Raw genomic sequence first — 25,399 nt, 5'->3', positions numbered from 1 at the left:
GCACACATAAGTAAGGCTGTGCAACAAAAACAGGGATACTATCAGGGCACGCTGCCGGCTTATATGTATAGTAAAAGATTATAAAACTATTCGAATGAAATCCATGTAATAATTTTGGTTTCAATGAAGCTATAGTATACATAAATGCTGGTTGTTAAGGTAAAATAATAAATATTATTAAGCGTATGAAATTATCATAATTATTAATGTTTAAAAGTAGAAAGTCTTTCTCTTTCCATTGAATAAAAGCAGAGAGAATGAAGTTTATTCCGTGGCAGATCATGTTCTTGATTAACTGACGACTTCCGGGCATTTGAAGTGTCGCCAATTCACGCTGTCATAACTAGAGGTAGGACCGGAAGCGTGCCGTTTATTGTTCAATTGTTGTAAATCCTTTGTAAAAAAGGTTCGGCAAACCTTTAACAATGCATTTACAACATTTGAACGATATACAGCCCCCTCAGGGTCCGGGCTTTAGTCATAACTAAAGAGCGGACCCAGAGCGCGCTGTTCATTGTTCGCATGTTGTAAATGCATTGTTAAAGGTTCGGCAAACCTTTAACAATGCATTTACAATCTTTGAACAATAAACAGCCCCTTCAGATTCCGGTCTCTAGTCATAACGCATCACACGGCTACCAACCTCTTACAAATGTTACTACATAATTAAACATTGTATTGATAATTTCTTACGTATGTCTTATCAATGATGTTTGCGCAACTTTTATATTGATGATAAGTTATCATAAATATAAAAGTTGCACAAACACGTGCACAAAAACAATATTGCAACGTTTTACAAGGAGGAAGAATGGGGGAGGGGGGGGGTTCTGCATTATCAAAATAAATTATGCGGTGTTAATTTCGTACGCAAAGCGGATTTCAGATATCGATCATGGACGCGTTGCTCTAATGCGTGAATATGCAAATGAATTAAAATTTAATAGCACGCCTCCTCCCCCTCTTTGTTGCCCGTCAGGTGCGCTCCCGACGTACAAGTGTTAACATTCAAATTGCGTCGCATATGATTAACACCGAAGGCCGTGACTAAACGCGCGATTGGGGTTAAAATGCGTAATCGTGCGTACGTACGACAAACGGGGATATTAACACCCCGAATCAAAATGAAAAAAAAGAACATAAATTAATTTAAATATTAAATTATGCACATGCGCGCGTGAAATATCGATTATGCGAATTTGTCGCCAGGGCTAAACATATTTTATATAATCTACTGTTAGTTTGAACACTTGTTCTATGCTTTTGTACAGACTTTCTTGGATATTATTGGACTATTTAATTAGTACTTTCTGTATCTTACAATCGTTTGTTCTGCCAATGCTACTGAATGACTGGTTCCATTGTCGTACATTCCTCTTTATTGAACAACATAGATACAGCCTCTTTTGTTTTATATCTTATCTTCTTGGGTACCTACCTACTAATTAGTGGTCACACATCAATTAGCGACAGGACTTTAGCATAAATTGCCCAACCGATTGCAAAAAAAGTAAGTGATGTAGAAAAATGGACTTTTTATATATAAAAGAGATAAAGCATGAATAGACTATGATTTTTTTTGGTAAAAAATCATCAATTATAGGGTGACCGTATTTCCCAGGATTCAAAACGGGACGCTCCACAACAAAATGTTCTTCCCTTCTGTATACAAATTACCACTTACACGAAAACCATGTGAAATGCATAAGAATTATGTAAAAAGTGATGAACGTCTAAAAATTTTATAATTTTTCCCTCAAATAACCACTAATATTGTCAAGGAATTATTATTTTTTTTCAGATTGCACAAAAAATATAAACAAGATTATAAGTTTTTTTTATTTTTATTTTTCATTTTATCATGTTTTTCTGCCTTAAGCATTTTTGCTTTTTATTTTATATATTTTATTTTTTGTTTTTCTTTATCAAATGTAGGCCATTATGGCGCATTAGGTTCTTCCTGTAATGCCACAATGGTCCAAAACTAACTATAAATAAATAATATTTAATTATAATCTTGACTTATAGTTAGTTAAAGAAAACGAATTTTCCGTACCAGTGCTTCTAAATTTTTTTTTTTACTAGGTTATTAGTAGAGGTAGGACAGGAAGCGCACCATCTATTGTTCCATTATTGTAAATGCTTTGTAAAAAAGGTTCGGCAAACCTTTAACAATGCATTTACAACATGTGAACAATGGACAGCGCGCTCTGGGTCCGCTCTTTAGTTATTAGTTTCACTTTGTCCAATGGTATGGAAAAACTTCCTAAGCTCTTCCAATCACTTTGGAACTTTGCCATTTTGCGAAGTTTGGCCCCCGATTGAGATTTCAATTGTTTCCGCTAAGTCAATAATGAAACATGTTTAAAAATTCGAAAATTGTGGAGACGGTGACAGTAAGTAGCCTTGTTTGTTTGACTTTCCGCCCCCCACTCGTTTTGTCAGATTTTAATTGTTTAAACGCCTATACTATATCGTATAAAATTTTCATTATAGGCTCTCATTATCTTTCATATATAGATTTTTACTTCACTAATAAATGATTTCAAATAGACTATTTTCTCGTATTCTTCATATGTCCTAAAAAAACTTCGGTTTTATTAAAATTAATTTAATTTTATGCGCGGATTTGTAATTTATAGGGTCAGTGGGGGCCATTCCTAATTTTTAATACACATTTTTTTTCCAATAATAATACGTATATTCAGCTATATTATTAATTTATTGTCATGTAAGCTTATTAGTTTGAATTGCGTTTTTAAACGCCGAATGCGAATTTTTATTATTATGTAGTCCTCTAGGGTGGTGGCCATTGACCTCTTGCCACCACTGTGTTTTATCGTGTCACTTAATCCTAAATGTAATTTGTATAAAAAAAAATACAATTATTTAATAGTTGTTACAATTTTTATTGGTTTCTTTGTAAGTAAAAGTAAAAAATGAAGTAAAAACAGGAGTGTTAAATTCAAAACGTCTTTCACATTTGGAATGGTTTGATATTAAAATCAGTCTAAAAAAAAAAAAAACATTATTTTGATTTATAATAATTAAGTCTTTTCATATATTTATAGTACATAACCTTAAACGATGATAAAATTCAGTACGTTGTTTACTCCTGTACGATTAAATAATTTTTAAAGCAGTTTAAACTCGCACTTCACCTACACAGTAGATAAAATGTTTAATTCATAAATTCGCGTTCAGCAAACAAACTACGATAAATGCATTTCAAATACATTACACAAAATAAAAAGCTATAAAGTAACACACTTTCGATGTCAGACCGGCCACGAGAGCAAATTACACACATCTAACATCATACAAACAGATGCGTCTTAAACGACCGGCATTTTCTACATTTGATTGCACACATATATATGAAAACAAACAAAAATCTTAAAAAAATAATAATTGACTAACTATAACATAATAATAATTTATAATTCATTTAGTATCAAGAGTATTAACAAAACAACGATAATGATTGATATATATATATATATATATATCGATGAAGACTGTTCCCCCATTTCATTTCAGTCTTTCGAACACAATTTACGATATGATAAACACCTGTTAGTTACAATCGACTATGTAATTAGCGATCGCACATATAAATAATACACAATATATTAATAAATACATTGATCACTTGTTAGGATTTCCACTGCCGATATATTATTTAATGTTAATTTAAATATATATAATTTGTTATATTATATTATTGAAAGCTCTGATCTATTAGATTTTGAAGGTCGGCGAACGATGATGTGAGCTTTGGATGCTGCGGCCGACGTGTCTGTAAGGTTCCGCGGACATCGTACAGTAGGTCTCGACAGCGACGACACCTTGCGATTCTTTCTTCACGAGGAATATCAACACCGGCTCCGCCTCCACCTCGTACGTTACTCGCAATAACCGATGCGAAGTTGCGGAGGATCAGACGGAGAGCAGTGCATCCCGTGGTCATGTAACTGCAAAAAAATCATCATAAATCTTAAATAAATACTTTATATTATTACAGGTAAATCCTTTATTTGTTTTTACCTTACAAATACAATTAAATTTATACAATATCATAGAGACATCTATGGACAAATTCGATATACAGCAAATTTTTGCGAGAAATGCATACATTTACAGAGTATGTAGGTGGGTAGCATATTTATAACAATCAACAAAACAGAGAAACAGTATAAGTTGTTAATTTGGTTGAACCGTTTCAACAATGAAATCAGATAAATTGGAAAACTCTGATAATTATAAGATATAGTGTCTAAATGTCATCGTCTCCAAAATGTTTGCATTCTTAAACGTGTTTATTTATAGTATTTTTTACCATTCTATTGGTGACCAAACCGCGTTAAATGGCAAAGTTTCAAACCGATCGGAAGAATGTAGGAAATAGTGTCAGACCAAAAGTGAAGCCAATAAAAGGCTTGTAAAAAACGATCGACCTGGATTCACATGTATTCTCAAGTTCTGGCCAGCAGCACCAGGTTAGGGAATTAACCCATGACCCCTCAGTTGAAAGCATTACACGCTAGCTACTGAGCTATGTTGCTTGTTAATATGTACGTATGTAGGAAAGGTTTTTGAACGTGCAGAATTAGAAGTTAGCGAACGTGCCTAGTGTGTATGGGCAGAGTGTTAGACCGTGTAACCGAATATGAGGCACTTGCCCTTTGGCAGATGCTAAATCCTACTTTGATACATATGGTCAATGCCGTAATTAGATTGGCGAACAATGCACAATCACCACATGTACGGACTGTTCTACCAACGAGATTTGTGACTTATTCAGTGGATGTCTGCAGAGAAGGTTGCGTTTGACGCTTCCGGAATCCTTTCCACACGAATGAAAAGGAATCAGATCTGATTGGAGATAGGAGTTGACGTTGGTCCTGCTACACTTTCAACCCGCTAAAAACCATTTGAGGAAAAACTTAAGACATCTTAGGATTTCAACAGCAGGCCTGAAAGTATAGACGTATAATAAACGCTGTTTGGTCTAATCTGCGTGCATCATTAAGAATCCCTCGAATCCTGATCCTGCATGTATACGTTCTGCTAAATTTCACGAATTGGGCAAGTAGAATTCATAAACTTGCCTCGTGTATGCACGTGAGAAGGGTTGGCTTAAAATTAAAATTGATATGACTGCACTTACGATTCATATTTGCTCTTGAGTAAATTGTGAATTTGGGGTAAAAGTATTGCGCATATATCCAAGTTCCATATTGATCTAAAGTACAAAAAGAAAATGATATAATTTACAATATACATACATACATATGGTAAATGGCTACAGTTTCATTAACAACATTACTTAGAAGTGGTTTTATATCTAATATCTGGCACACTATGTATGTATGTAGAAATTTATAAGACATTTGAAATTTGGTTTGAACTTTCAGTATGTATTGTCAGTGTAAATGTGCCATTAGTTAAAAATATTACATGGTTATATATCAAAGTGAATACTAACGGTCGAAGAACGATGACGTTTATAATGTCTAAAATTACTGATAAATCACCGCCAGCTACCGTCGACTCCAAAGCGACTTTCAAATTCTTACTCATCCACATCGAGTGAAACACTTGCAAGGATCTTTGTCTAGTTGCCAAAACGGCCATCATGGATTCGTGACCTCGCATTATGACACTCAAAGCCTCCTGCTCTGACAGTTCACCGCGAGCCGGAGCGTATCCAGACTTCGACTTCTGAAAAACAGATGGTTTAAATAATAAAAACGAGGATAAAAATATATTTGAGCTTATTGTGATCAAAAAACGATAACAAACCGGTAAGAATTCTTCTAGATCGATTCCGACAGATCGGTCAGTGGCGTGCGGAATGAAATCTGGCGACGGTGAACGATCTCTCGGTGTCATGTGAGGCATCGTAGGTGGTTTCGTGACGTATATTGAAACAGATGGATTCTTTGAACTGAAACGAAACGAAATTATTATTTTATTTTATATTTAATTTATACCAGGAAGGCCTAGCAGGTAACCCCAATGCGCCTTCCTGGCCAGAAACATTGTACATTTCATACAAATATTATTAGTATTATTATACAAAGTACATAAATACATATTAGTTAATATCCACAGAGACATCTATGGGCAAATTTGTAAATTTGCAGCATCTCATAAAATTCAGCAAAATTCAAGATTGCTGAAAACTCTGAAAAAACTGAAAATGGGTAAGGTTGCCAATTGGAATCGTTTCAATGAAAATCAGATAAATTAGCAAACTCTGATAAGAAACGATCGACCTGGAGTCACAAATCCAAGGTCTGGCCAGCAGAAACCAGTGGGATTTGAACCCGTGACCACTCTATGCAAAGCATTATATGTTAACCACTAGTCTATTCTGCTGGTTAGCCTTCAATCGTTTCAATGAGAAGAATTTACAAAATGCTTCTGAACGATGCAAGTATACAAGGACTAAGAAGTAGAATCCATAGAACATTGCCAACCTTTTATTATTCGATATGGGATAGTCGCGATGAGCTGACGGCATATCGGCACTGCGGATTGGCCTGCTGAATGAGAGTGACCTCGGCGGAGGCTGCATCCTTCCCAACGACATCTCACTATTGCTCGGCCGCAACGGTCCCGAGTTCGGATTCAAATTGCTCATACTCTTCTGGCTGATCTTCTCACCGTCGGAATGCTGACGCCTCAAAGACCGGCTAAAATTACTCGGCTGCTTCACCTCGTGAACCTGCATTTGCACATCGCTATCGGAATCCCCTATCGTTGTATTGACACTCTCGTAAGACCTACAATGAAAATCACACGTAAAACAAACAAAAAAAACATTCAATGGTGTGTAATACTGATGACGTTGAAAGTACCGATGGGAGAGTTGAGTTGGCGCGTCGCTGTTCAGCGAAGTCGGAGCCGAGTGGTAAGTCGGCGATGGAGGATCGGCCACGGACAAGCCTCGCATGTCTGCTGTGATGAGGGACAGCGGCTGGTTCACACCTGTCGATGACAACATTACGGGATGAGCAGGTTCATATGGGATCGGTTGAAAGTTTCGACTATCTAAAATTCGCTGTAGGGTTAATGTATATTAACAAGTTGGTGCTGACCTGACCCAAGACTTTCTGGAGGTGTAATCGAACTCGTGCTAGGAGGAGGTGTGCGATTTACTGCAAGTATCAACGTTGTCGTTCAATATATAAACATTAGACATGTACATGCGCAAGCTTATTTACACAATGAATATATATACAAACATAAATACAAGAGACAAGATCGCATAACACGAAAGCATTGAACGTGAACACACGATTGATACATTCGATTTACACGTATACGTATATACAATATATAAAAATGTATACGTACAAGCCCTGCTCGGACGGAAGATTTCCGTGTAGTCGGTGAAGTTGGGTATGATCGCCGGCACTTCTTCTTCTTCCGTGCCTGATTCCTCGACGGTTTTCTCGTCCAGCAATGACTTCCTATGGACCACTGAAATTGTATACTTGATAAATTAATTAATTTATTTAAGCTTGGACCATTGGGGCATTACAGGAAACAAAATACAGAGAGAAAAATAAAAAGATATACGTATACACAAACAAAAATACATTTATACAGAAATCATAAAAAAAACTATAGAATAATAATAGTTGCAGATAAAATAAGTAATAAAATACAAAATAGGGAATGTCTTGCACCTACAGCCAGTACCAATAAATAAGAACCAGCTACAAATACGAAATATCCCCGCGAGAACCGAATGGAAGAGAGAAGATCAAAATTCAATTATGAAAATAAGGATGAGCGCAGGCTACCAGAGAGATAGGTTAAAACAATCTCCGATAATCTACGCTCACTAAGGTGGAAAATATCACATTCAGGCTAAGCAGCAATGATTTCATTGAGAAGTCGGATAGCTCTTGGAATGGGAGCCATTCGATAAAGAACTGTGCGGTCAAGAGGTACAACCATCAAATGATGATGTGTACCACGCACATAATTATTAGGGACATGAAGTCCCAACTGTTCCAGCATCGACGGGAATGACGAATAACCACATAGAAGCTAGAGAACAAAACGAATTAATGAAAAGTTTCTCCGAAGTTCAAGAGAATTATACCCAAGCATGCCCAAAAGGAAAGTAGTAGGGTAGAGATATGGCTAATACCCATACTCTTTCCTATATAGGAAACGAAGAAATGCTTTTTGCACTTTCTCAATTGTTAGACAGTAATTTGCTTCATGCGGATTCCACACAATCGCATTATACTCTGGCTTGCTTCTTACAAGCGAGTTGAAAGGCAAGCGAGAAGACAAAGGGTTCTAGCATATCTCAAAACAAATCCAAATCGACGAAAGGAAGCACCAGTGACTGTCTTGATGTGGTTGTGAAAGGTGAGTTGAGGATTAAAAGTGATACCCAAATCGTCCATAGATTCCACACGCTTCAACGAGACGGATCCAATGGAATATCCGTGACAATAGAGCGAATGTGTACGTCCATAGTTCATTATAATTAATATAAGCATTTGATGGTTTCACAACCAATATCATACGCTCTAAGTAAGCTAATAGCCACATTGAAAAGACTTAACCATATCGAATAACGTAACCCTATCTATGTTAGCTAGATAATAAGCTCAATACAATACCTTGTTTGGTGGGTCTTTCCTTCGAGAAACTCTTCCTAACAGACGTATTCTTCTGAAACGGCGATGTTGACTCTATGACGGGATTCGGCGGGGGTGCACCGTTGAATGGACAGACTGTATTCAAATTGACCACATTCAATACAACGTTAGTCGAATGAAACCAACCAGCAATCTAAACAGAACGACGAAAACTTGTCCATTAAAATCACTAAAGAAAATAATCAAAATATTGTATGTACATATATGACGAACTAACAAGTTTATTATGTGCGACTGTCATATCGTAAACATGTCCCCACGAGGCGGGAACAAAGTCAAATTCTCTAGACGGCTCCCAGCCGAAGACTTGTAGCCCTTCTACGCCGCCACCTAGCAGGCAAGCTCCGTCGTCGGAGAACCACAATTGCCTGCAATCAATTATAAATCGTCAGTAACCGGTCTATAGCCGATGGATGCGAGTGTTTTGTATTATTTTACCTGATCGGATAGGCTTGTCTATCTACGGAGGAAACCAGTTGGAACTTCTCCATGTCCCAGAAGTTTAATACTTTGTCGGCCGCGCAACTTGCAAGCAAAAATTCGTGAGGATGAAATTTAACGCACGTCACAGAGCTGGTATGGTCGGTGAGTTCTTTCAAAACTCGTCCTATTCTTACATCCCAAACTTTGACAGCACCTATGTAATATAAACATGTTTTAATAGTGATGGTCTTCCTCGCTACAACTTAAGGTAAAGACGTATTATTTTTAGATTAAAAAAACACTGGTAGATCAATTCTGTACTGTCACGTCCTGTTTTTGGTGAAATTTTATCTTCTTTATTTATTTTATTTATATATATTTTAGCTATCAAGCTAATTTAATGACATAGGTTTAGCAGTGATTTCCATATTTGAATAAATGTATGAGAAATTTGTCCAATTAATAAGATCGTACGAATTAACAATGACAAGAAGATACGCCTATCACAGCTGGAGTCCACCTACACATCCCGTGCCGCATTTTTTAATGTATTCTTACCATTATTGTACAACATTTTCAAATTTAACAATCATATCTTCTCCAGAGATCTATTTTAAACTATTGTATACCTTCTTCTCCACCAGACGCAATCCACTGTCCATCAGGACTGAATTGTAAACTATTCACGGCCATTCTGTGACTGCTGTAAGTGCAAATGCAACCTCTCTGCCGAGTGTCCCACAGCCGAATGAATGTATCACATGAACCAGTCGTCAAATATCCCCCGTAAGGATGAAAATCCATGCATTTTATGGCATCCTTGTGTCCTTTCATGGTCCTGATTAACTTGGCAGCCTCCAAGTCCCATATTTTTAACGTTCCCATCTGACAACCAGCGCAGACCATATCCTCGGAGTGATCGAAGGACACGCACTCCACGGGACTCGTGTGACCGCTGAGACTCTGAAATAATAAAGCGTGTATATAATGTGTACATAAGTTTTTAAACGTATTCAGATTCGATTCAAGCTTACGAGTAGACATCCCTTTCTGCCGATTGCCCACAGGTTGACTTTTTTGTCATCTCCGCCAGTCACCAGGACTTGGTTCGATTTGTGTCCCATCGCTAGGCAATTCACGTTCGCCGAATGGGCGACAAACTCCTCTGGAAGGTATAAATGGTGTATTTAGATTTTAAATTTGCTCAATTATATAAAAGAAAACACTATGGAGCTACCTATCATCGGTCATTATATGTTTGATTTTGTTTTAGGTGGTTTGAAAGTTATATTATACAAAAAGCATCTCAAATAATTAATTCACAATTTTGTTCAAAAGAAGCCAAAGCCTGCCTACTTGTATTTTTGCAATATTGTACGTGTCCTATACTATTAAATGAGCAATTTTTGTATGTTTTTCAAATTAATCTTGAAAGCCCGCATTTAATCCATTATCGTAGATAAAATTTTAATGTTGAAAATAAATAAATTATCAATATAAATCAGAGTTTCCAACATGATAGGATGTGAGGATGAGTTTTTGTTATAATACTAGAGAAGCACATTATTGTGTATATAAGCATATTATTGTGCAATGGCGAAAGGCACATAACAAGACTAATATAATATTGAAATTAGCAACTAAACAAAGGCTTGCACTATTGATAATGTATCATTTTTTATTCAATTGAAAAACATCCAGCTGTGAATTTACAACGATCTAAGTGAAATAATAATATAATATCAAAAAGGAGTCTCGATTGGAATCGACGAATTCAAAATTACAAAACATTTGGTCGGTATAGGTTATGTGTCGAAATGTCAAAACGAACACGTTACATATTCGTACAGGAGTCAAATGAGGAATTTAAATTACAACGGTTGAGGTTGACGTGTATGTTCGGGTGTGCGATTTGAAAATTGGGGTTAATTTAGAAAGCAAGTGAGGGGTTTAAAAGATCGGGGAGTGGTTTATACTGACGTAGTTTGCATGTTCTTTCGGTGGAGGAAGCCATGTTGCATTGGGGTAGAGGGTGGGTGGTGAGGGCGAGGGGCGAAATGGGGCTCTGGGGGCGGACGGGGGCGTAGGCGGGGGCGCCGCCACTCTCTGCCTGTCACTTTGCTATTTATTTTAAACTGACTTTTCGAGGCTATTCGACAGCATGCACAGCCAGCCAGCTCATTATCGATTGTAAATGTTTTCTTTTTCTTTTTCGTTTTATTTTGCCTTTTTGCATCGCTACAATTGTTGTCTAGTAGATTTTTTTGTTAAATATTGCTACCATTCTAGAGTTGAAAGTCACTCGAACTTTAAAGTTTAAAAGATGGAATAACAATACATATGTACATTAAGGTTTGGTGCAAGCGATTGAAAAGCACCAGACAGATTGAACCACAGATTAACTGGATGGTTGCTTTAAACGCAATTCTCGACTTCACGAATGAAAAATTGCACATCAGATGACGAGTAACCTTTCGATGTGCACAGATCCAATTATTAAAATGGTAATTATTAAAATTGAGTTGGATCTTTCTGGCGAGTTTTTAATAATTTAATAAGGAAAAATTCGGAACTAAAGTGTAGGAATACAATACAGCTTGTACGAGCTTTTAGCAAAGCCAAAGCAATCATCTATTCGCTCCAGATAAGCAAACCTTGAGTTCAAAGGAACAACCGAAATACTTCGTCCAACTTACCCATAAAGGCGATTCGGTTCACTCCAGATAAACAAACCTTGAGTTCATGGGAACAACCGAAATACTTCGTTCAGCTTACCCATAAAGTCGACTCAACTCGCTCCAGATAAACAATCATCAAGCAACCTTGAAGCACAGCCACACAAAGGATACCCTTGAGTCTGGAAGAATCTTCAAGAACGAGATGACATCACCTCATCCATATCCAGACCACCGATAAAGGCGATTCGACTCGCTCCAGATAAACAATCATCAAGCAACCTTGAAGCACAGCCACACAAAGGATACCCTTGAGCCTGGAAGAATCTTCAAGAACGAGATGACATCACCTCACCCATATCCAGACCACCGATAAAGGCGATTCGACTCGCTCTAGATGAATACCCATCAAGCAACCTTGTGGCACACCCACACAAAGGATACCCTTGAACCCGGAGGAATCCCAGAGAGCAAGATGACATCACCGTGCCCATATATAAACCAGTACAGCAGCCACAGACAGCAGTCCAGTCAGGCATTCCCCTGAAGCAGGCAACTAGCCCACTTCCCCGTGAATTTTATGTACTGACAATAAACTTGTATACTGAAAAATATAAATTCCCTCTGTTATCTACAATGAGTTTCCATAGGCCGGGTTACGGTCACAACCTCCTGTCCTATAAAAGTATCAGAAGCACAGTACGTATACAGGGTATTTCGCTTAGTGTAAGTGCGAGCAGTGCGCACGCATAAGGTACACGTGTCGTTAATCTGTGGTTCAGTCTGTCTGGCGCTTTTCGATCGTTTGCACCGCATCGGTACATTCATGACTCAATAATACTGAAAACCTTTTGTGGCCTTAATTTGGATTATATTCACTACATCGAAATATATTGGTTCGGTGATTATTTTGCAAAAAGCGATCTTGCGCACGTCACTAAAATCTCGATCACGGAAAATCTGGCACCCAAAAACTCCATCAATCGAAAAACACACTAACTACCAATACGAAATATTCTACTGTAACGTAGAGATTAGGTGAGTGGTGCTCGTGGACCGATGGTTTACTAGCGCTAATCGCCTGATATCTCGTTCGCGCCAAAATGGCCTCGACGTATAGAGGAGCCGTATGTTACAGCCAATAGGATCGCGTGACTCATCGACCAATAGATTCACGCTTATGTATGTATGTATGTATATTGCGCCCAATGAGTATAAATATTAGGCGTTCTTGAACTGGAAATCCCCCATAGTTAATGCACTAACCTAAGCTTAGTGTTCTAGCCATCAACGTGAACCGGATCCTTGAAAATTCGTTAGATCGATAGGCATGGAGTTTACTCCAAGAAACTATCTCTAAAATATTACCCACTACTACTACTACTACTACTACTGGAAAGCATTCCGAGCTGGAAAGCCGACGGGTGCGGACGAATAAACCACTTTTAAAACACTACTGCGTCTTTCTCTCCGATCCTGGAAACCCCTCTTTAGGTCCACGCAACAGTAGTAACGAGAACTCAAGTGCCAGATATTCCGTATTCGTGATTTTTGTGGCAACGATTGTCGTGCGCGCGATCGCAATAATTCGTTTACCCAATATGTTAATATAAAATCGATAGGCATTAATGTACAATTTTATTCTAAATATCTAATGATTATAAAGTTTTAAATATTAGTCAATTGAAGATATTACAAATATAACACTAAAACTAGTTAGTGATAAATAAATATATTGTTATCAGTTAGCTTATAATAAAAAAGAAGCACTAACTAACTGTTCAGAGTATAAAAAGTCTCAATAACAATAATATGTCACAAATTGTTTGTGTAATTTGGTACTGCTTACAAGTTTATCAATTTTACGACCAAATCTGTCAACTATCAGCTGAGTTTGACGGACTTACAACAATGTACAAACTCAATTGTAGAAACATTTTGAATAAGATAATCAACGTTAAATATGTTTCGTACGTACAAGGACAGGAGCCCGAACCCAAAATCAGGGAATACTTTTACTATATTGATCATCAGGGAATGGTACTTAAATAATTCGAATATTACAGTGTTGATTTTTCAAACAATAATAATAATTTTATTTCCAGCTATTTCTGGACGACTCCAGGATGAAAAACTTCACCTCGTGTTTCAAGGAGAAAAAATTCCTGCAGTTCTTTTTCAAAAATTTAAAAATCAACAATACAGACCGTTACATGCCAGATTTTCCATATATTTCCCTCTGCGGTAGGGAGAGAAATTTCGTACGTTGCGACGACTATCCAATAGTGTATACTCACGTGCTAAGTAGACAAGTCGGGGACAAATCAGTAAATTTACTATCGTACGCTCATGCAGACGATTTGCTAATCGCCGAATTTGTACCCCAAAAACTATTCATGTTACCAGAGACGGGCAGAGTGTACCATCCCGCAGCTGAGAAGGTCGGTTCGGTGGGTCTAGTTAGATCGAAATTAGCAATAGAACTCTCCAAACACTTCGAATTTAAAAATGGAGAAGGCGAACCTCCTACGCACATTACATGGAATGGAACGTCTCACGAATTGGACCACAACTGGTACAGATCATTTTCAAATAAAAAAGCGATTGACTAGTCTATAAAATATATTTGTTAATCACAGTATATTTTCATTGTTATAATAATAAATTCAATATTGTACATTTTGTAATATAAATAAAATCAAATGAAATACATAATATACATACATGTGTATATAATGCACTGCTTGTACTGTTATTACATAGTTTAATTAAGGAGAACGTAGTAATTTTATTATTGCCTTTTATTTATTAGATTTTTACAATTTTTAGTAATCAATTGTATAACAAAGACCTTCGAAAATTATTTTGGTCCATTTTGACATACATATGTATACGCTGATAACGATCAGTCTCCTAAAACGTCTTAAATAGTGATAAAAATTATTTTTAACAGTAATAAAATAAACGTGTCATCGTTATTTATAATTCTACTACGAATTTTTGTCATTACTGATAACATTTATGTATACTCTTTCAGCATAAAAAAATCAAACGTATCAGTAAATTTGGCAACACAATACATATATGTATGAAAAATTATATTTTAACAAATCTCAACATCGATGATATAATTAAACGTTATTATGTCGCTTTAATAATATAATTACTTTAATTATTACTAAATTATTTTGTCATGAAGATGAAGCAAGACCAAAAAACGCTGGATAATAAATTTTTCTTTTTATTTTAAATGCGCCAGCTAAAATAAAAAAAAAATATAGTCATACTAAGAAATCACTGAATGTGAAAATTAATACATATTTGATTTGGATTTTAGTATCAAAAGCATTTTTTTTCCAGCGTAATTTTCAAATACATACAATAACAAAGTAACTTAAAAAGTTACACACTTAAATTTGCTTTGAACAATGATAGGCTTCTTAATTGTATATATGTAGTATAAAATCTATCTGTTTGATCGTAAAAAGTAAAACCTAACAATCCCGTGATAATTTGTTCTTCCGACCTGATTCTGTATCACGAGAAAGAAAAAAATACTCCACATATCAACTGTTTGAACTTCGTTACGAGTAATTATCACAAATCTTAGAATTATTACACACTATTTTATCATAAGATCAAAAAAAATACGGATCCGATACAGTTTTAAAAAATTCAGAAAATATTATGTATTAATTTCGTAATATTATTCAAACGAAAAGCTCGTGTTTTGGTATATCATTAGTATCATAAGAAATTTTCCACACGCGTCAATTTCATCTAGCCTCCTCTTCCTCATTCTGCTTCGTGAACGGTTTGTACGTGCCCGGCTGAACCCACGACAGACCCTGACTGGACGGGCTCGAGGAAGCCGCGCTTGGATTGAGCATCGTAGCCTTCACAGAATCGTGAATGGACGGATCGTATGGACTGAAGCAAATGTAATGCTTGTCGTTAGTCGGCGGCTCGTCGTACAAATGATCGATACTAGACATTACACTCTCTTTAGCCTTCTCCGTAAACAGCCCTTTGTTCGTTTTATATCTGAAAATAGCACACCAGAATAAGTCACATGAAACATATCGTGTATTTTATGTAACAAAACAACGCTATTTACAGTTTCAAAGCTTCACCGTTGGCGGGAGTTTTGAGGTTTATATTTTGGAATGTCCAGTGTATGTATTTGAGTATTTGCCAGATGTGATTTGTGGATTTTGTCCACTTTGGAAACACTTCGCCGAGGAGCAGAATGCCAGTGCTCGGGTCTATCGCAGGGTGAAACACTTGAGATTGAAATACCACACTCTGAAACAACATTGAACAGTTTTTATTGTATTATATATACATCGATGGGTTCGTATATTATATTACATAGACAGTTAACACTCACCGGACAATCGCAATCTGGAAAATTTTCTGGCAAAACTATCGTAAACCTGAAGACTCCACCTTCATAATAACCGCTTCTTACAAAAACCACTCCAAACCATACTGAAACCAAACATGTATATAAGAATGAGGCTGGGTAAATAAACAAAGGATTGTTAACAAAATAACGGTGATAATCTGTAAATTTTATTTTTTGACGTACTAATTTTAGTCTGAACAAAGCTGAGAGCTTTCATCAGTACAAATATTCATAGGCCTAAAGAATATAAATAGCTGATTGAATAATCCCTAACATTGAACATTTTTGGCTTGGGTAATGCTTGGTATATATTCCAGTTTATGTTCAAATTGAAACCTTCAATGGATCATACTATGTGGACTTACAATGAATATATGTATAAAAATAGCATGCTCTAAATATACACATATCCACTGGTTACTAAGACCAAATAATAAACAGTTACACATATATATAAGACCACTATTAAGTAACAAAATCATTATATATTTGATAGCATTTCAGAAAAAGATACGTCTGACTTTAAACGGGTTCCGACTCGCTTCAACTAATCTATGTAAAATCAAACATCAGTACAAAACTTACAAAAAGAACTTTCAAACGAAGGTATGACGTACACTCCATGTAGATTCTCACTCAATAGCATTTTACTGTAACGAAAAGAAAAACAGTACATGAATCATCATATACACATTACGAAATGAGATTAATCGAATTAGTGGGCGCCAATGAATACTGACTATTCGGCCATAATGCTGTACTCCTGCTGGATGATGGAGTAGAGACGGAGGGTGTCCTGGTTGAGGCCACTCTTGGCCGGCATCGACAGCTCCGTGTTGGAAGTCTCCTGGCTGTTCATGTTCGCTTCGTCTGCGAACTCGCGAAACCCCTCGGCCCGGTCTCTCCTCTGCGATTCGCACACAAGTCAATTTGAAATGTAATGGCTCAGTTAAATATTAATAGTAACGGTGTGATTGGAATAATTCGGTTGATTATTATTACCTTGGAATCGTCAGTGAACATGGCAAAGGATGGGACCTCCTGTCACAACGCAGTCGTAACAGGCAACTGAACGGCCATTTGTAACTTATCTGTCAAATTGTTTTTTCAATCACTGCCAACTTCATGTCTGTGTAATAAATGAGTTTTATACAATTATTTTAGCCTTAAGAATGCAAAACATTTAAACAATTTTAACGTGCAACGATTTGATTTTAAATTATTTTATTTTATTACAATTTCAAGATTATTAGAACAAGAAAGCTAGACGTTTTTATTATACACTAGCTGTATTACCCGGCTTCGCTCAGTGTTTATAATATAAACCGCTTAAACATGACTAATTTAATAGTAAACATTTAATTAAAAAAAATATATATATTAGGCGTCGGCGGCGCTGGGGCCGAAGGCCCTGGGGTGCCGAAGGCATCGGGAGCGCCAGAGGCATCGGTGGCGCTGGGTCCAAAGGCCCTGGAGCGACGGAAGTGCTGGGGGCGAAGGCCCCGGGGTGCCAGAGGCATCGGGGGCAAAGGCGTCGGGGCGTCGGCGATGCACAAAACGTAATTCGTAATCAATTCTAATTCGTGCATCAATTTCTTTCCGAAACCAGTCGATTCAATATCTTTAACTTTATTTTTATTTAAGTTTCAATTCCTTTTCGAAACCACCCGTTGAAATCAACGGGCCCAACACTAGTAACCATATAGTTTTTGATTGATACAATGACATACATATGAATCAAATCATATAGAGTTCAAATTAACGTGTAAATTATGATCACTGCAATCGTTTGTAAAAGTCAGATCAATTATTTTGATAAATCTGCGGATTTTCAAAAGCTTTTGTAGGCGGGGTACGATGTGTTGACCGTATCCCGGCCTAACGAAACACTGTTGTGTGGTTCAAAGATGGGGTCACCAATGTAGGCGGGGTAGCGATGTGTTGACAGCGCTGTTGGATGATCAGAAGGTTGCGTAGATCACGTCGGGGTAGTACCAATGTAGGCGGGGTACAATGTGTTGACCGTATCCCGGCCTAACGAAACATTGTTGTGCTAGTTTTATAAAGTTTTATTGTTTGCCTATGGTTGTACAAAGGTATGGTATTTGTGGGCAAAAGTATGTCGTTCAGCGGTCTCTGGATATGGTAGAGTGTCGCTGGATCGGCATTCAGCTATGTTCGGAAGGTCTCTGGATACGGCAGTGTGTTGCTGGCTCGTCCGGCTGGTTGATCTTCCAAGTCCGCGTAGTGTAGTGGTGGCTGGTCAGGAGCTGTATGTCGACGCTTGCTGCTGTGGGTCGACTGGCCTGTTGCTGTGTGTCGACGCTTGCTGCTGTGGGTCGACTCTTGCTGCTGTGGGTCGACTGGCGTTGTTTGGGTTGTACCTCCTTTTATAGTGTTTCTGGAATGCTTGGTGGAAGTGGTTATTGATGCGTACGAAAGGAATTTGCTTTCGTCGAGGCGTCGAATTTTCTGGAATGCTTGGTGGAAGTGGTTGTACGAGCATTTAGTTTGTTGATGCGTACGAAAGGAATTTGCTTTCGTCGAGGCGTAGAATTTTCTGGAATGCTTGATGCTGTTCCGCTCGATGTATTTTGTTGTTGCGGAATATTCTCGAAGGTTTCGATGACGATGACGACGACGAGATTCCTACATGGCTCTCCGGTGAGTGTTAGCGATGTGTGTGATTTTGTGGGAATCTTGATGTGTTGGAGTCTATTGACTCGATGGCGTCGTTGTTCGTCCGGTTGTGCTGGAGAAAGTTGTCTCAACAGCGGGTCTTGTGTTGCATGCCGGTCCAAGTCTTGTTCTCTACCAGGTTGCTTATTTTGGGCGAGCTGCGTTGGCAGTGAAGGTTTGTAATGGCTTGGATGGTGCTGTTGTGCAGGCTGCTGTGTTCTGCGTGGAGTCATTCGCGTGACTGTTTTGCTGGTTGTGCTGGAGTTAGTTGTCTCGGCAGCGGGTCTTGCGTGAAGAACGTTGGTTGACGAAGTGCGTTGAGTGCTGGTCTTCGTTGGTTGTGCTGGAGTTAGTTGTCTCGACAGCGGATCTTGCGTGAAGAACGTTGGTTGACGAAGTGCGTTGAGTGCTGGTCTTCGTTGGTTGTGCTGGAGTTAGTTGTCTCGACAGCGGATCTTGCTTGAAGAACGTTGGTTGACGAAGTGCGTTGAGTGCTGGTCTTCGTTGGTTGTGCTGGAGTTAGTTGTCTCGACAGCGGATCTTGCGTGAAGAACGTTGGTTGACGAAGTGCGTTGAGTGCTGGTCTTCGTTGGTTGTGCTGGAGTTAGTTGTCTCGGCAGCGGGTCTTGCGTGAAGAACGTTGGTTGACGAAGTGCGTTGAGTGCTGGTCTTCGTTGGTTGTGCTGGAGTTAGTTGTCTCGACAGCGGATCTTGCGTGAAGAACGTTGGTTGACGAAGTGCGTTGAGTGCTGGTCTTCGTTGGTTGTGCTGGAGTTGGTTGTCTCGGCAGCGGGTCTTGCGTGAAGAACGTTGGTTGACGAAGTGCGTTGAGTGCTGGTCTTCGTTGGTTGTGCTGGAGTTAGTTGTCTCGACAGCGGGATTTGTGTGGAGACTGTTGGTTAGCGAAGTGCGTTGAGTGCTGGTCTTCGTTGGTTGTGCTGGAGTCGGTTGTCTCGACAGCAGGTCTCGTTTTGCGTACCAGTCCGAGTTGTTCTTTTCTACCATGTTGCTTATTCTGTCTAGGCTACGTTGATAGTGAAGGTTGGTGGTCTGGACGATGTTGTTGTGCAGGCGTTGTGCTGATTGTGCTGGAGTTAGTTGTCTCGACAGCGGCTGTGTTGTGTTGGAGCTAGTTGGCTCAGTGGCGATTTGTTTCGCCGGTTGTGCTGGAGTGTGTTGACTCAACAGCGGGTTGTGTTGGTAGCTGGTCCATATGTACTTTCACACCATGTTACTGTTGCTTTGTAGGCTGCGCTGTGGGCTGCTATGTAGGCTGCGATGTGGGCTGCTATGTAGGCTGCGATGTGGGCTGCTATGTAGGCTGCGCTGTGGGCTGCTATGTAGGCTGCGATGTGGGCTGCTATGTAGGCTGCGCTGTGGGCTGCTATGTGGGCTGCGCTGTGGGCTGCTATGTAGGCTGCGCTGTTGACTGCTGTCGTGGCGGCTGTTGGTTGTTGTGGAGGCTGCACTGTGGGCTGCCGTGTTGACTGCGCTGTTGACTGCTATGAAGGCTGCGTAGATCACGTCGGGGTCACCAATGTAGGCGGGGTACGATGTGTTGACCGTATCCCGGCCTAACGAAACACTGTTGTGTGGTTCAAAGATGGGGTCACCAATGTAGGCGGGGTAGCGATGTGTTGACAGCGCTGTTGGATGATCAGAAGGTTGCGTAGATCACGTCGGGGTAGTACCAATGTAGGCGGGGTACAATGTGTTGACCGTATCCCGGCCTAACGAAACACTGTTGTGCTAGTTTTATAAAGTTTTATTGTTTGCCTATGGTTGTACAAAGGTATGGTATTTGTGGGCAAAAGTATGTCGTTCAGCGGTCTCTGGATATGGTAGAGTGTCGCTGGATCGGCATTCAGCTATGTTCGGAAGGTCTCTGGATACGGCAGTGTGTTGCTGGCTCGTCCGGCTGGTTGATCTTCCAAGTCCGCGTAGTGTAGTGGTGGCTGGTCAGGAGCTGTATGTCGACGCTTGCTGCTGTGGGTCGACTGGCCTGTTGCTGTGTGTCGACGCTTGCTGCTGTGGGTCGACTCTTGCTGCTGTGGGTCGACTGGCGTTGTTTGGGTTGTACCTCCTTTTATAGTGTTTCTGGAATGCTTGGTGGAAGTGGTTATTGATGCGTACGAAAGGAATTTGCTTTCGTCGAGGCGTCGAATTTTCTGGAATGCTTGGTGGAAGTGGTTGTACGAGCATTTAGTTTGTTGATGCGTACGAAAGGAATTTGCTTTCGTCGAGGCGTAGAATTTTCTGGAATGCTTGATGCTGTTCCGCTCGATGTATTTTGTTGTTGCGGAATATTCTCGAAGGTTTCGATGACGATGACGACGACGAGATTCCTACACTTTTATTTAGTTTATAGTACCGGTAGTACCAAAAACTTGTTTTCGGTCAAATACCGATACCACCGGTATCGGTATTGTAATCCCTAGTGACGACAACGGTTCGGTGAATACTAGTCAAATGTGAACCAGTCACAGGACAACCGGTTACTCTAGATCGGTCACACGTGATCACCCGTCACACTAAAACTGGTCACATCCTAAAATCGGTCAATCAGTTTTCTCGTGACCGATTTTAGGGTGTGACCAGTTTTAGTGTGACGGGTGATCACGTGTGACCGATCTAGAGCGACCGGTTGTCTTGTGACTGGTTCACATATGACTAGTAGTCCGTTTACCGACGACAACAGTGTATATTCGTTGCCCATATTCGTTTTTTGACATATTTTGACATATTCGTTTTTTTGCTCGTAGACCTCCCCGCGGTACATTTACCGCGGTGAATTAAGATTAAATTTTGATTTGACATTCGAACTGTCAAAGTGAAATGAACGCAAAAGCGATTGCCAACCTTCTCGGATGCGAGCGATGCGAACGTCAGATGGGCTGACAGATGCCCGCGAACTCCTCGCGAAGACCACAAACAACGGCCACGGCCACGGCCACGGCCACGGCCACGAGGGCCTTTGGCTCGAACATATAGTCTAGCCGATAATAATAAAAATTTCGTAAATAAAAAGTATTTGAGAATATTTTTGTTTGTGTGACCAATTTTAAATTTTTGGGTGTGACCAGTTTTCTCGTGACCAGTTTTAGCGTGAGACCAATTTTCTCGGGACCAGTTTTAGCGTGTGACCAATTTTCTCGTGACCAGTTTTAACGTGTGACCAGTTTTAGCGTGTGACCAATTTTCTCGTGACCAGTTTTAGCTTGTGACCAGTTTTCTCGTGACCAGTTTTAGCGTGTGACCAGTTTTATCGTGACCAGTTTTAGCGTGTGACCGATCTAGAGCGACCAGTTGTCCTGTAACAGGTTCACATTTGACTAGTAATCACCGAACCGTATATTTGATGTTTATGTTTAGTGTCCAATAACTATACCCTATAGCAGTGGTCGGCAAATCGTGCTCGTGGGCCGCACGCGGCTCTTTGGCCCTGCCGTAGTTAGTCAAGATATTGCATGAAAACTATGGAGCTCTAAATTTGAACATATTTGAGCTGATATGGAAATATTGGAGAAAAACAAACGTGAACTTAGCTTTGAAATATCTGGAGAAGGAAGACATAGGAGTCAGGACTTATATGATCAGTTGAATTATTATTTTGAATAAAAACACCAATATTTTTTTTACTACCGCCATCTATGTATAAAATTAATGACTACCAACTGTCATCGAGATTAAAAAAGTTCTTAAACGATATTTTATCTCTATCGTAATGGCGGAGGATTCATTGACTTATATTGATGACCAAAATGAGCAATATGGCAAAGTATGAAAACGATCGGATAAGAGGCAAACTTTTTCCTGAATTGTAATCTTAAGTGAAACGTAAAGGAGGTATGTAAAAAAAACTAGCGTTTCCTGTTCATTCCCTTTTCGGTTTTACTTATTCATACGATCAATCTTAGTATGAACCTTGTAAAAGTAAATTGAGAAGTCGTCTTGTCTTATTCATGATAAACTGGAATCGTGCCTAAAATTAAAAACAACATACAAACCCTACTTACCCAAACTATCTAAGGAGATGCAAGGCCATTGTTCATATTAAATGTTTGTCAGTTATTTTCATGATTTAATTTTATGAATACCTTACTTACAATTAAATTTTTATCAATAAATAATATATGTAATTATTAAGTATGGTATTAAGTTTCATTGAGTGTACCTATACTTTAATAACGACTTAAAACTTTAATTAAAGTTTATTAAGTTAATAAACAGCGTACCTACCGTTATGGTTTAAGCTTAAGAAATTTGGTTCTCCAAAGAAATCTTAATCGGTATACTGTTGATATTTGGCTCTGTTGACTTGTAATATTATACGAGAAACTCCATGCTAAAACTAAACGATCGATTTTTAAAATTAATTTTTATTCATAGTATGGTAATAATTAGATCCGACCGATTAGGAACCTTCAATTAATGAGCTCAATGCTACGTAAACTTGGCTATGTGGCCGACTTCACCCTCATACATTTAATTACTAATTCGCATCTTTCTAATGCTAACATTTCCGAAAAGCGATGATTTTCATTAAAAGTACAGATATGCCAATCATACAATGGTCGCACATATGTATGTATTTGCCAAAACTTTTCAAACAGACTTCCACACTGGTAAATTATAATCACAATAGATTTCATTACCACATTTTGTACCGATTCGCGGTAATGTTTTTAAATTTTAAATTTATTCTTTTCAATAGCAAAAAACCTTTTGTAATAAGTGATTTTTATTATATATTTGACATTCAAATATATATCCATACATATTTCACTAAGGGGATTTTAAAAATCTTCCAAGGTGTTCTGAATAAGCAATTTTAAATATAAATTAAGTGACGTACATATAATTCAATGAATCGGTGCAAATTTGTAGTAATCATTAAACACTATAAAGCAGGGTTTCCCAAACTATGTTCCGCGGAACACTGGTGTTCCGCTGAACCTGAATGGGTGTTCCGCAACAATTTGGGAAGGTTTTATACATTGCAACACATTTAAATATCGTCTACTTCATATTAAAAGGCGAGTAATGATCAATCTCCACTGATGTTTATGACGTCAAGTATATAGGCAGTGCCGGTTTTAGGGGGGGCTGAGTCAGGCGGCGCCCGAGGGCGCCGAGTATGTTGGGGTGCCACTACATGCACCGAAGGCGCTTTAAAATTTAAAATTAGGGCGCCAAAGACCCAAATTTTTTTTAGATTAGAGTACCAAAGGAGAAACTTAAATTGATTATTTGAAATTGAAACTTATCTCCGGTCTACAATGTCACAAAATAAATTGTCACAATTTTCTAGGGGCGATAAGAAAAAATTGTCCGAGGGCGTCATAGGGTGTAAGGCCGGCACTGTATATAGGTTTTTATACAGGTACACTTTTCTCACACCATGCGCAAGAAAGAGATGGGGTATATTGTTTTTACCTGACATTATATTTTGCATAGGCAAGCACTGGCGATTAAAAAATTTCCACACATTTAAAAAATGTTATGGATGGAGCCGTGAAAGTGATAAACTATGTAATCCAGATTATTTAAAATTTTGTGCGAAGAAATGGGTAGTGGACCCAAAGCACTTTTATTACATACTGAAGTGAGATGGCTATCCAGAGGAAAAGCACTATTAAGACTTGAACTTCAATGTGTGTCTTAAAAATAATAATAAAGTTTTAACAAATCCTTCAAGGTTGATAAAACTTGCATATTTGGCAGATATTTTTACCAAAAGCAAATAAGTCAACTTATCATTATAAGGAAAAAGTATTACAATTTTAATACAAGAGATAAAATTGCATCTTTTCAAAGTGCAGGAACAGGCTCGACGGCACACCAGATATTATTGGTAAATGCAACTTTACCAATATTGTGCCTGATATCTAAAAGATATGCAACTCAAGGACTCAAAATCATCAAAGTCATTGAGTGCTATATTTATTCAAATTTTTATGCTTGTATTATATTATAGTTTTATATTTAAAAATAATTACTAAATAATGTGTTTTAATAATAATAAAAAAAAAATTACTAGTAGGAATTAACCTAAAAAAAATCTGTGTTCCGTTAAAATTTATGGGTTTGCGAAGTGTTCCATTGCAGAAAAAGTTTGAGAAACCCTGCTATAAAGGATACGAGCTATGTTGGTACTTGAATGTGTAAAAAAAAAACTCAACCGATTTTTTTTGCTCAAATTGAAACAGTTTAATAATTTTTGTTTTGCGTGTGATTCAATAATAATGGCTAGTCAGCTCTTGGTATTGTGGTAGGAAATGAGTAACGATAAGAAGCACAATAGTAAAAACAGCTGTAAATACGCGTGTAAACAAGGTCTCTTCTAAAAGTTCGAGGAACTGATTAGCATTTGGCAAATATTTGAGATCGCCTACTCGCATCTAGAAGAATCTGAAATATGTATCAAAATTTTAAAACATTCAAAATGTGTCGCTTATGACAAGTAAATAGATAATAATGATAAATGAATAGGTTAAGACTCAAACCCCGATGTACATATG

At 38.3% G+C, this 25,399-nt stretch overlaps 3 protein-coding genes across 3 annotated transcripts; 1 reads left to right on the top strand and 2 right to left on the bottom strand.

The window, feature by feature from the left end:
- Positions 1-3,148: 3,148 nt before the first annotated feature.
- Positions 3,149-11,130, bottom strand: kat80 (katanin p80). Its single transcript, XM_077436235.1, has 14 exons — positions 11,097-11,130; positions 10,151-10,281; positions 9,746-10,079; positions 9,132-9,330; positions 8,911-9,061; positions 8,655-8,826; positions 7,366-7,491; positions 7,107-7,166; positions 6,867-6,996; positions 6,486-6,791; positions 5,806-5,950; positions 5,489-5,724; positions 5,171-5,245; positions 3,149-3,974 (listed from the first exon to the last, which is right to left on the bottom strand). The coding sequence occupies exons 1-14, from the start codon at positions 11,128-11,130 to the stop codon at positions 3,722-3,724; spliced, it is 2,352 nt and encodes a 783-aa protein (XP_077292361.1). The 3' UTR covers positions 3,149-3,721.
- A 2,531-nt stretch (positions 11,131-13,661) lies between these two features.
- Positions 13,662-14,780, top strand: LOC143915073 (UPF0598 protein CG30010). Its single transcript, XM_077435500.1, has 2 exons — positions 13,662-13,831; positions 13,897-14,780. Exons 1-2 carry the CDS (start codon positions 13,703-13,705, stop codon positions 14,401-14,403), a joined length of 636 nt encoding a protein of 211 aa, XP_077291626.1. The 5' UTR covers positions 13,662-13,702; the 3' UTR covers positions 14,404-14,780.
- On the bottom strand, positions 14,397-17,270 carry LOC143915072 (protein crossbronx homolog). Its single transcript, XM_077435498.1, has 6 exons — positions 17,202-17,270; positions 16,940-17,106; positions 16,785-16,849; positions 16,182-16,282; positions 15,909-16,096; positions 14,397-15,835 (listed from the first exon to the last, which is right to left on the bottom strand). The coding sequence occupies exons 1-6, from the start codon at positions 17,220-17,222 to the stop codon at positions 15,568-15,570; spliced, it is 810 nt and encodes a 269-aa protein (XP_077291624.1). The 5' UTR covers positions 17,223-17,270; the 3' UTR covers positions 14,397-15,567.
- Positions 17,271-25,399: the final 8,129 nt, after the last annotated feature.

Source organism: Arctopsyche grandis, chromosome 8 (genome assembly GCF_051622035.1).
Source record: "Arctopsyche grandis isolate Sample6627 chromosome 8, ASM5162203v2, whole genome shotgun sequence".
NCBI lineage: Eukaryota > Metazoa > Arthropoda > Insecta > Trichoptera > Hydropsychidae > Arctopsyche > Arctopsyche grandis.
This window is presented reverse-complemented; position numbering and strand designations above follow the sequence as displayed.